At 40.5% G+C, this 13,279-nt stretch overlaps 1 protein-coding gene across 2 annotated transcripts in view; it reads right to left on the bottom strand.

Annotated features, from left to right (window-relative positions):
• otogl (otogelin-like) overlaps positions 1-13,279 on the bottom strand; it is a 216,746-nt gene that overhangs the window by 15,981 nt on the left and 187,486 nt on the right. For both annotated transcript variants that reach the window (XM_043709667.1, XM_043709668.1), the window contains exons 51-53: positions 11,785-11,848; positions 9,154-9,332; positions 2,330-2,431 (exon numbers count right to left, since the gene is read on the bottom strand). In XM_043709667.1, the coding sequence (XP_043565602.1) occupies positions 2,330-2,431; positions 9,154-9,332; positions 11,785-11,848 (345 nt within the window). The remainder of the gene's footprint in view (positions 1-2,329; positions 2,432-9,153; positions 9,333-11,784; positions 11,849-13,279) is intronic.

Below are 13,279 nucleotides of genomic sequence, written 5' to 3'. Positions count from 1 at the left end.
AACTCCATTTGCCACCTCTCAGCCCAATCCTGCAGTTTATCCAAGTTTCCCTGCAACCTGCAACATTCTTCCCAACTGTCCACTACTCCACCGACTTTAGTGTTATCTGCAAATTTACTAACCCATCCACCTATGCCTGCGCCTAAGTCATTTAGGGGAGATCTAATAGAAACTTACAAGGTAATACATGGCTTGGAAAGAGTGGACACTAGGAAATTGTTTCCGTTAGGCGAGGAGACTAGGACCCGTGGACACAGCCTTAGAATTAGAGGGGGTAAATTCAGAACAGAAATGCGGAGACATTTCTTCAGCCAGAGAGTGGTGGGCCTGTGGAATTCATTGCCGCGGAGTGCAGTGGAGGCTGGGACGCTGAATGTCTTCAAGGTAGAGATTGATAAATTCTTGATGTCACAAGGAATTAAGGGCTACGGGGAGAATGCGGGTAAGTGGAGTTGAAATGCCCATCAGCCATGATTGAATGGCGGAATGGACTCGATGGGCCGAATGGCCTTACATCCGCTCCTATGTCTTATGGTCTTATGGTACATCTAGAACATCATTACACTCCCCGTGGCACTACATTCTCACCTACTTCATAATCAAGAAACTTAGCTTACCTTCTGTATTATTAATAAAAGTTCTAACTGAAAGATACATCACCTGACTTCAAACCCCCCCAAAGTTTCGATATTGCATTGCCTGGGTGAGAAACATAACCACTGAATGGACAACCTATGCATTAAATTCTGTTGTTTTACAGGAGTAGAAGCCAATAGGCCAACATGTATCACATGCAGTATAATGGAAGCTGCTCTATTTGTAAAATATTTATCAATTTAAATTTAGACATTAGAAATTTAGGTCTGTACTTACACATAATTATTTGCCCTTCCAAGACCATACAATTTAAAAGGCATATATGTAAGACAGAATCTCACACTTTTAACTGAGCAACAGAATGGCTTTTGATATATTTGATTACCTACAGTGTGGAAACAGGCCCTTCGGCCCAACAAGTTCACACTGTCCCTCGGAAGAGAAACCCATCCCCCTACATTTACCTCTGACTAATCCACCTAACACTATGGGCAATTTAGCATGGCCAATTCACCTGACCTGCACATCTTTGGACTGTGGGAGGAAACCGGAGCACTTGGAGGAAACCCACACAGACACGGGGAGAATGTGCAAACTCCACACAGACAGTTGTCTGAGGCGGGAATTGAACCTGGCTCTCTGGCGCAACAGTGTTAACCACTGAGCCACCATGCTGCCCATATTCCTGTCTCCAGTTGCTTTCCAACCAGATTTAGCTGTCTGCCACCCCACAGAGTATTTTGTAATTCAATTATAGTTTGTGGGCATCACCAGCTTGGCGGGCATTTGCTGCCCGTCCCTAATGGCACTTGAGCAGGTAGCTAATTGAGGCATGGTTGGGAACCATTTTATGCACCATTGGTATTTTTCTCCCGCTCTTAGAGATTGGATTGCAAGGTCTTGCTGATCCACAATATTATTTCTTGGAGGATGGTCTGAACTGTAACCTGTTGGAGAAGTTGCCCCAAGGTGTTGTATATCTTGGAGGCAGATTACACCAGCTCACTTGCCACAGAGGCGCTGCTTCAGAAAGTGGGGGCTCAATTCTGCACAAAATATTCCTACCATTGGAGGAGGTCACCAGAACAATGTACTTGGCCTCTTTGCAGCTGGCTGAATGGCCATTGGGGGTTGCAGGGATGAGAAGTTGGAATTACATCATTCTTCACTCTCTCCACTCTGATGGCCTACCTACCTCAGCCTCATTATGTGATAAGTTTATGCAGGCACCAAGGGTGCCTTCAGGTTTAGATGCCACTGGACTTGCCTGTCTGCCTCAGTAGATTCCACCTCTCTCATTGGGCCAGCAGTCTCAGCAATCTGCCCCCTGTTATCATTTAATACCATTCATCAGATACATATGGAGAACCATAATCAACACATTAGGAGTTTTGCGATGTGTAAGTTGAAATAAAACTTTGATTAAAAAAGCATATCAGGACTCAGTGTGACCAACCTTCAAGCCCTGGTGTTTAACACCATCATCTTTAATAGGAATGACAATTACAAGGTCCAAGGTACCCAATTAAAAAAAAACTGGCTGGATATGAGAAGATTGCACCATGAGCCAAGCTGACAACATTGTCAGGCTCAGCAAATCTTATGGGTCCAAAATCAGGACTCTTATACCTGGTTGAAAATTCAGTCTAGCTCAGACCATGATTTACATGCTCATTGTAATTTTCCTTTTCATTTTATGCACTGAGATAATACAAAAATTAAGTCGACTTACATTATACAAAGCAATGCTTCCATCTTCTTCAAAAGTGCACGACATATTCTTACAAGTTCCACAGCAAACATGAGGATCAGATGAAGGAATATAGACTTGATTCTGTTGATTAGTGTAATAGAGCATAAAAGTTTAATTGTACAAAAATTTCACGGTTGACAAAGCCAAAAGAAAATGACACCAATTCTTTATATAAAGAGACTGCTTTATTTCAGTGTTTTCCTAAATCATGTTGATTGGAATTAATAGTTTACTTTATCAGGTTTTTAGTTTGATAAAGCTAAACACTGAAGTTAATAAATAACCAGTACACAAGAGTGATCAGAATTATTTTTTGTGGCACAGCTGAGCAATGAAGAGCTGGTAGCTCCCAATGTCCGGGATGGGACCATTTGCCACCGTTGATTAGCCACTGCCCTTTCATCGCCGAGGATGATTCACCACCGCCCATTGGCCACTGAGGACAATTCACCACCGTGCCACTGAAGACGATTCGCCAGTTCACCACCGCACCAATTTTGGTTTTTGGAACAGGAATTTTTAGTATGGAAACAGATATTATTAGTAAACATGGAAATAAGAAGTTTTACCACGATGGTTTGATATATAATTTTGATAAACTATCCAAGAGTGATTCAATTATTAAGTTTTGGCGATGTGAACAAAGGGGCCGATGCAATGGATGGATCCACACCAAGAGTGGCACTGTGATAAAAACAATTAATGGACACACACATTCTCCTTCCGCAGCAAGTGTCCAAGTTGCGAAAGTGAAAACAAGTTTAAAACGTCGTGCAGAAGAATCGCAGGAAGTTCCTACTGTTCTTATTAACGAATGTGTAGCTGATGTCCCCCAGTCAGTCCTATCATCTTTACCGACGACAAGCAGCATGAAGAAAATAATTCGACGAAAAAGGAATGATATTAGTTTAGTGCCACCAAACCCTACTGATCTTCAGCATTTGGGGATTCCAATTAGATACAAAGTATATAAGCTGGATAACGGACCAGAAGAAAAATTTGTTTTGGCGGATAGTGGTCAAGGAAGTAATCGAATAATCATATTTGGTAGGGAATCTTGGATACATAATTTAGCGGAATCCACCTGGTTTGTGGATGGTACATTCAACATAACCCCTATTTTATTCTCTCAAGTATATTGTATTTTAGGAAAATGATTTGATGGGGTTCATCCAATATTGTATATATTTCTACCAAATAAGCAGCGTTCAACGTATGTATGCAGGTTTGAAATAGTGAAGTCCTTGGTACCTAATCCAGACCACAGTATATCCATTGTGACTTTGAGCAGGCAGCTATCAGTGCTATGAGAGAATGTTTTTCCTGAAGTTAGAATTAGGGGCTGTTTCTTTCATTTGGCGCAAAGTATGTACAGACATATTGCTGCAGTTGGAGCAACTCGTCAACACACCAATCCTGATTATGCTTTAAAAGCAAAAACGAAAGTTGCTTTGGCTTTTGTGCCACATAGTAACCTTGATAACTACATAGAAGCACTTGCAGATTTTTTTGCCTCAAGAACTACAACCAATACTAGATTGGTTTGAATGTAATTATATTGGACTCTACAATAGACGAGGCAGTAGCCGAAGGGCACCTTTGTTTCAACATGATATGTGGTCAGTCTATGAGACAACAACAAACGATGAAGATTGCAAAAATAATCAGGCTGAAGCCGCTCATCGGAGAATTGCTTTTGAACTCGGAGCTCACCACCCAACCATTCGAAAATGTATTGGAAGGTTAATGAAAGTGCAAAAGGGGCGTGATTTATAAATGGAACAGCTGATAGCGGGTTACCCACCACAAATAAAGCTAAAAAAGTATCGAGACGCAGATGATAGAATTTAAAAAAAATGTGTTTGAATACGGCGAAAGAGATTATTTGGAATATCTTAGAGGAATAGTGCATAACTATCAAATGAACTGAAATTTCATTGTTTAATATTAATGTGAGATTTTACTGCCACTATAAAGATTTTAAAATATATTTCCTTTTTCTGGTTAAAGTTTGTAACTCATTTTTATATATAAACCAAAAAAATGATATTTATTTTACCTCTTTTTTTTTATCAATATGTAGTATGTACTTGTATAAATAAAGGGGACTGAGAGGTATGAAAGAACAGGCGGGAGGAGAAACAATCAGTCCATATATATATATATATATATATTTCCGGAGGCGAATAGTTTTCAGAGGTGAAACGACCCCAGTGGAGAAACGCTGGTGGTGAACCAGCAGTGGCTAATCGGCGGCGGCGAATGTGCCATGGCGAATCGTCACCAACCCCCCACTGTCAGCTGTCCAGTAAAATGCCTGATTGTCATTTAATTCAGTCACCTTCATGAGAAGAGGTGGCATAGTGCTCTCACTGGCTCTCCAGGATGCAAGCGAGGTTTCTGTCATTTACTTGAAAAACCACCCAATACCTTATTTTTTGCAGAGAAGGAGAAGCTGTCTGGCATCTAGAGCAGAATTTTATCAAAAATCAACAATATAGTACCACACTCATGCTATCATGCAGTCAGAAATGGTGGAAGTACTCTCCACTGTGGGTATCTCCCAGAACTCCTGCCAGCACTCTATTTCAAGATCAGTCATGAACCCAGGTCAAGGCTGTCAGCCACGAGCTGTCCTTCACATTGCACATAGTGGGAGGGGAACAAAAATTAAAAGCTTTTGAAGATATTGGAGGAATAGCTGACACTTCATTACAAACACAAGCTCCCATTCATAAATGTATTGTTATTTTGTTATGTATTGTTATAATCTGTCTTATTGACCATCATTGTAATTACAGTTAAAAGATTTGAGCTTCACAGACTACCTTCCCTTAGCACCATGCCACCTTGGAATCCTGTCTACTCTTTCACTAATGCCCAGCATAGCATAACATACTTTCATTATTCAAAGCGAAACCATTACATGATGGAAAGCCTTGAAATAGTTGAAAACATTAACTTTTATGGAACAATAGCAAAGGAAAAGAAACCTGCATTTTCTTCTGGGAAAAAAATTCAGGACTGCTTTGTTTTTTCAGAAAAATATTACATTCAATGCCTGAACAATGTACCCAGCTCACATCCATTGGAACCTGGTGCCAATTAAGTGCCATCTGCTTTGTTGCGTACAATGCAGTACTACTCTATCATGTTGAAGGTGATGCTTCTCCTTCTCAATAGCCTCATCTTCCTCCTCAGAAGACTGTTGTCTCTCTCCTAGCTTTTCGGTCTCCTATTTGCCTGAACCAGTCATGCAGAGCACAGCTTTGCTAGACTTACACAGTGCACTTCGTCTGAACTGTATTGCATAAAGCCTCCAGGTGGATCCAAGCATTGAAAACTCATCTTCACCAGCCCTATTTTCTGCTGTACAATGGTGCTGGTAAAATAATGGGCTACATTTCTTGGACACTCATGGAATTGTGTAATACAGTCATCAACCACAGTTGCAATGGTAGCTCTTACTTCCCATTAACCATCCTTGGTAGGCATCCAGCTTTTAGAATGAAGCAGGAATCTAACAGTTCTCAAGAATATAGACCTCATGGAAGATTCCAGAATACATGATGCAAACCTCAGGTGTGGTACTGATGATCACAGATGAATTGTACACTGATGAAATGGAAATCCTTTCAGATGATGAAATCAGCTGCGTTATGTTATATCATGTTTACAGTGGCCTACACCTGGGGGAAGCCAGCTATATTGACAAAGCCTACTGCCTGGAATACAACACTGACCTTATCACATTGAAAGCAGATGAAGCAATGTGATCTGGCACAAATTGCATCAGTAACAGGCTCGGTACCTTTGTAGATCAAGGGTCCCTTGTGAATTTTTGCAAGTGACTAATTGCATAAAACTTTAGTTGAACCGTCATGTTGACAACCACTGGGATAAGATGGCCACCCATCCCTTCAGTCCATAGGTTCCTCACCAGCAATAGCATTGATCAGTGATTGGGCCCCATTCTACACTCCCTCTAAGTTTCTCGTCATGCGCAGACTTCTGAGGTCCAGTCTCTGTGGAGACCAATCGGGCTCCACTGGATGTTACTGCTGATCCTGAACTTGCTGGCACATCCGTACTTCCTCAAATTCACCGCATCTCCATAGCACCACGGCCACAGTGATGATAACCCCTGCTGCAACTGGATACATTGATCACAGTGCCAATGAACCATGTGGGAATATTAGAAACAGAGCAGTTTCTTAGTTATGTGAGCAGTCAGCAGTTCGATCACCCAAACATAGCAACTTGACATAGTCCTCCATATTGTGGGAAAACCAGTTGGGCTTGGGAATGTCTCTTCATGGACTTCTGACTGAGGAGACCATATTCTGATGAATACAGCACAAACCATTGACACAAATACTCGAGAAGATTATTAATTACCTGGCGGCACGGTGGCTCAGTGGTTAGCACTGCTGCCTTACAGCGCCAGGGACCTGGGTTTGATTCCAGCCTCGGAGGGCTGTCTGTGTGGAGTTTGCACATTCTCCCTGAGTCTGTATGGGTTTCCTTCGGGTGCTCTGGTTTCCTCCCACAATCCAAAGATGTGCAGGTTAGGTGAATTGGCCATGCTACATTGCCCATAGTGTTCAAGGATGGGTACGTTAGGTGCAGTGGTCAGGGGTAAATTTAGGATAATAGGGTAGGGGAATGGGTCTGGATGGGCTACTGTTCAGAGGGCTGGTGTGGACTTGTTGGGAAAAAGGGCCTGTTTCCATACTGTGGGATTCTATTATAAGTGCAATAGGATTACTGAAACCTTTTCTCCTCGCCCCACCATCCATATCACCCAAGCAAGATTGAATTGCATATGAGAGCCTGTTGGCAGAAACTTACAATTCAAGGTGAGAGGAAATCAGCTTCATGCCCTTATGCACCATATGAGGTCTTGGATTGTCTTTTTGAATTGTGGCCAACAGATGAGACTTTCTTCTGCTTCACAGAGATTACCACGTTCAATTTAAATTGACCAACAACATGATTCAGGTTGCTTATTTTCAGAATGCACATCCCCACACAGCTGTACACTGCATGCCCTTCAGGCTGGGTACTATGATTACAGATGTCTTTTACGTTCACTATGTTTTCTGTGTAAGTTGTGAGCATAGGCTTTAGATGTGATGTTAATATGGCATTTGTGCTGTACATCAATATATCCACCCCTTTGACTGATCACTGCTGACAACCAAGCCAAACTACCTGACTTTGTGTATGCACTAAATCTCAAATTAACATAGTAGTTCTGTGAGCCTTCAAATTCTGAACGAGGCATCAAAGCACAAACATAAAGTGAGGAATGGCATGGCAGAGGTGCTGTGAGGAGCCTAGAGGGTGCAAGCTGGTTGAACACCAAGAAAGTAAGTGAAGATCCTTGAGATGTACTCTGGTCCAATCCGTGATATGGGTGTCTGTCCTTCAGTACAAAGTGTCCTGGCAGCAGCATTACAGACAGGTGCCAGTCTGCTCCAAAGTGCAGTAATGAATTGGAAAAGTATTTTCTAAGTGAGTCAGATATATGCTATCTGGATGTGGTGAGGCTGGTGCATGTGTGATGCCAACTTCCATGGATTGGAGGTGCAAGTGGTCACTGCCCATGGAGCATGTGCCAAGATATTAGATACTGCTATCCATGATGGTGGCCTGAAGGAACAAACAACAAGCTGGAGTTGCCAGGTAGCCACTCTGACCTTCATGTTGGGAACTGTCATTATTTAGTTTTTTTCTGCCAGGAGGGAGAATGGGAACCTGCATATAAATCAGATGTGATTTGCTACTGATGACATGTTAATTATTTGCACACTAGTGAAATGCTCATCTCATGATTCAAACTTTGGTTGCAAAGTCAGACACTTTTTCCCCGATGTTGAGAAGCTAAGTTTTCCAATCTTGCCATATTTTCCCAACTGACTTTCATTGTCCACACCGTTCATGAGCTGGGAAATTCAGCTCACGGCTTTTTTTTTCCAATTGTCAGATTACAAATTTTAGATAGGAGAAATTAATTTCTGCTTGAATCATCTTGAAAACTGTCCTTAGATGTCTTCTGGTGGAAAAATTCCAAACAGTGTGCAAAATACAGCCCATATTTCAAGAGGTCCAAGCTAACGTTCTAAGTATGAATTCAAATCCTTTAATGGTAGTTAATAGATAAATCAGGAATATAAAACTATTGTCAATACAGCATGATTGATTGATAGTAGTAAGCCATATGGTTGACTAATGTTCTTTCCCAAAATTCAACTGGAATAATTGAAATAACTCATCTAAAGTTGGATATTGATCAAATAAGAAACTGACAACACTGAGGCAGGAAATAGATCATGACTCTTAATGGAGAACTATATATCATTGGTAGACACGTGAAAGTTCACAAGGGTCAGTCGACAAAAAAGGAAGAAGACAGAGCCAGTCACAAACCACCGGGGATTGTAGAGATGATGGTGTGGAGTTGGGAAGAATGGTTAATGGAGATCTATCTGGCTCTGGTTAGGTGGAATGGAACTAAGAAATGGCACTTTTACGCACAGTTGGGCAACTGGAAAGAGATTTCAGCGAAAAATGGTATAGCTGACTAGATCAAATGCTGTAGAGAAATCAAAGAAATATAAAGCTGCAGAGCAAAAGTCATAGAGCATATAGTTTGGAAAGTAGATTATACATGGAGCACTTAGTAATTTTTTCAATATATCAAAACATAGTAACTGACTGAAGACCTCATGCAACACAACTTTCCAGCAGTGTGTAGTTTTGCAGTTAATAAACTTAAATAACTATGAATATGTACTTACAGATTCACATTTTGCCGAACAGCTAACCAGAGACACTTGCAGTAAAGGAGACTCTGCAACAGGATCTGTGTTCTGCAAACAATTTGCAATGTAACATTGGTCATCCTCGAGGCGCTGAACCAGGGACTGACCTGGTTTCAATGCAGTGACACGTTGGAATACGCAGACATCAGCCTTTTCTGAAACAATTTTTTATGTTAAGTATTTATCTTAATAAATCCATTTATTTATCATCAGAATTATTCAGATAAGATACCTTGATTACTATTATTATTCTAAACATTAACCCAATTTTTAAAAAAGTAAGGATTTACCAGATTGTTATTTATAATATTTGGATTTAAATAAATAAATAGGGAAATAAATAGAGGAGATAAAACAGCTGAAATTCTTTGGCCATCCAACAGATGTTAACTTCAGAGAGAGGCAATCAGAATGGCCCCAATTCCAATGGGTCCCAATATCCCAGCTCTTCAATCACTTGCTGCAGTCCAGAGAAGACTTAAGGAAGGAAATGCTTCCACTTGTCCCAAAAAGTGGAAGCATTTCTTAGAGTGGGATAAAAGGCCGGCACAACATCGAGGGCCAAAAGGCCTGTACTGTTCTATGTTCTATGTTCTATGTTCTATGTTCTAAAGCATCACCACATTGCCAAAATCAATTGTAGCAAAGATGTCCCTCTGTTTAGTCTCATTCGGGGGAATAAAGTTAACATCTTTTTAGATTTTTATTCTCAATTGGCAGAATATTATGTTCATTTTTAATTAATTTGGAACATCATGGCCAATTTTACCATCCAAAATGGATGGAATTGTGGTTTGGTCAGATGGGAGCTTAGTGTGTTAGAAATTTCAAATCTAAGCCCAAACTGTATTAAATGTGTCCGATCTGGTTTTATTGGAGTCTTGAGGTGTTGACTCTGTTTCCTTCCATAGGTGCTGCCACACCTGCTGAGTTTCTCCAGCAATTTCTATTTTTAGATTGTTTGTTTCAGATCTCCAGCATCTGCAGTTCTTTGTTTATTTTGTGATAATGAGGATGTTGGGGTGGGGGTGGGGGGGGGGGGAGCTAGAGGCTGATAGTATGACTGATTGAATGAAGTTGATTGAAAAAGAGATGGTTGGGAAGTGGGAGGCCTCTAAAATTGAGGGTTCAGAGACAATTGTTCCCATTAGTGTAAAAGGCAAGGCTGGTAGGTGTAGGCAATGTTGAATGACTACAGAAATTCCGGCTCTGGTGAAGAAAGAAAACTGGGGCAAATGTCAGGTATAGACAGCTTGGATTGAGTGAATCCCTCAAGGAGTTTAAGGACAGTAGGAGACTGATTTAAAAGGGAAATCAGGAAGGCAAAATGGGGACATGAGATAGCTTTGATAAATAGAGCTAAGGACAATTCAAAGAGATTCTGCAAATATTTTAAGGGAAAAAGAGTAACCAGGGAGTGGAGAGGGCCCCTTAAAGATCAACATTGCCCTGTTGCCCTGTGGAACCACAGGAGATGTGTGAGATACTAAACAAATATTTCATGTCAGTTTTTACGGTGAAGAAGGACATGGAAGTGAAGGAACTTGAGGAAATAAATAGCGACGTCTTGAAAATAATTCATTTTACAAAAAAGAAGATGCTGGAGGTCTTAAAATGTCTAAAGGTAGATAAATCCCCATGACCTGATCAGGTGCTTCCCAGAACTTTGTAGTAAGCTAGGGAAGAAATTGCTGGGTCCCTTGCTGAGATATTTGTACCATTAACAGCCATAAGTGAGGTGCCGGAAGGCTGGAGGTTGGCTAATATGGTGCCATTATTAAAGAAACGTGGTAAGGGAAAGCCACAAAACTATAGACCAATGAGCCTGATGTAAGAGGCAAGTAAATTATTGGAGGGGATTCTGAAGGACAGGATTTGCATGCATTTGGAAAGGCAAGGCTTTGTGGTGGGTAATCATGTCTCACTAACTTGATTGAGTTTTTTGAAGAAGTGACAAAGACAATTGGTGAAGGCAGAGTAGTATACGTCATCTATATGGATTTCAGCAAGGTGTTTGACAAGGTTCTGCATGTCGACTGGGATCCAGGGGGAGCTGGCCAATTGGATACAAAATTGGCTTGAAAGTAGGAGACAAAGTATGGTGGTGGAGAATTGATTTTGAAACTGAAGACCTGTGATTAGCAGTGTGCTACAAGGATTTGTTCTGGATCCTCTGCTTTTTATCATTTGTACAAAATTGGATATGGATGTGAATGTAGGAGGTATGGTTAATAAATTTGCAGATGACCGCAAAAATGATGGTGTGGTGGACATGGAAGAAGATCATCTCAGAGTACAACGGAACCCTGTTCAGTTGAGCCAATAAACCTAGAAGTGGCAGATAGAGTTTAATTTTGGTAAATGAGAGGTGTTGCATTTTGGTAAGGAAAATCAAGGTAGTACTTATACAGTTAACAATAAAGCCCTGGGGAGTGTAACTGAACAAAGAGACCTAGGGGTGCAGATTCATAATTCCTTGAATGTGGAGTCACAGGTAGACAGGGTGCTGAAGAAGGCATTTGGCACATTCGCAATTCAATTAAAGCTTATAACTAGAATAAATTAACCAAGAAGTAACAAGGTAAAGCTACAAGACAAGGAACTCACTGCAGATCAAGCGGGTACAGCCACAAATATTTTGAAAGTCAAGGTCCTCTGTTAGAACTTCTCCCTGAATTTTTGTTTGAACATAAAAAGTAATTAGTTAAATTGTAAATTATTCAAAAAGTTACAGACAAGCTCTATAACATTAAGAAAAATTTCAACAAAAATTATTACAACAAATAACAGACCAACTATTGCAACCTAATAATAAAATACTAGTTGAAAATAAAATTACTGAATTTGGTGAAACATACAGCCTGAGAATACATTCAGTAGTCAGGCTGTATTCTAGTTATTAACAATCGTGGGTACCCAATAGCTACAGAAGTTAATTAGACAACCAGATAGATGTATAGAAGAGATACATAGGTATATAGCAGCCTGGGAGGTTGGTGTCAAGTGACTTTTTGTTGATTTTTTTAAAGGATATAATGAATGTAAGCTCAAATCAGAACTGCACAAATATTTAGCTACACATATAAAAATAACCACAATAACGCAAGTAAAAGTAGAAACTTGTTAATGTTATAGAGAGATAATTACCTTAAGTGGAACCTGTTTGTATTCTCAAGGGACACAGTCACTGGACACAGGCACTTTAGGAACTTTCTCAGTCTTACAATGGAAACCATTTATCTTACTTGTCAATTGGCCCAGCCTGTCTGTGAGAGACTGACTCTGTAACTGTTTAGTGTTGTTTATGGTCATTTCATATTATTTACTTGTGCCAAATGGTAGATTGCAAAGTATATAAGAATGAAAAGAAACCTTCATTCATTAAATAGTCTCTCTTGAGCTATATCAGTGTCCCTGTGGATAACGTCCAGGTTTGTGCTGTCAAGTTGCAAATAATATTTAAGTCATACAAGTCCCAAAAATATCTAACCACCACCCTTGATATTCAATAACATTAACTTTGCTGAATTTCCCACTTTCAGGTGGTTAACATTGATCAGAAATTTAACTGAAATAACCTTATAAATACAATGGCTTCAAGAGAAGCTCAAAGACTAGCAATCCTGCAGCAAGTAACTCCCCTCCTGACTTCTCAAAGCCTGTCCACAGTTTACATGACAGGTCAGAAGAGTGATGGTATATTCGCAACTTTTCTGGATAAGTACAGCTCCAATAACACTCAAAGTGCTTGACATCATCCAAGACAAAACAGCCCAACTGATTTCTACCACATCAACAGACATTCACTCCCTCCACCACTGATGCTGAATAGCACCAGTCTGTATCACCTACAAGGCGCATTGCAAAAATTCACCAAGGTTCTTGAGACAGCACCTTCTAAACCCACAACCACTACCATTTAGAAGGACAAGCGCAACACCATTACCTGCAAGTTCCCCTCCAAGTCACTCACCATCCTCACCTGGTAATATATTGCTGTTTCTTTCGTGTCACTGAGTCAAAATCCTGTAACTCCCTCACTAACAGCATTTTGGGCACTATGCCAAGTGGATTGCTGCAATCCAAGAAGGCAGTTTACCAT

This window comes from Chiloscyllium plagiosum, chromosome 19 (assembly GCF_004010195.1).
Source record: "Chiloscyllium plagiosum isolate BGI_BamShark_2017 chromosome 19, ASM401019v2, whole genome shotgun sequence".
Lineage (NCBI taxonomy): Eukaryota > Metazoa > Chordata > Chondrichthyes > Orectolobiformes > Hemiscylliidae > Chiloscyllium > Chiloscyllium plagiosum.
Note: the sequence above shows the minus strand (reverse complement) of the source record. Positions and strands in the feature narration are given on the sequence as shown.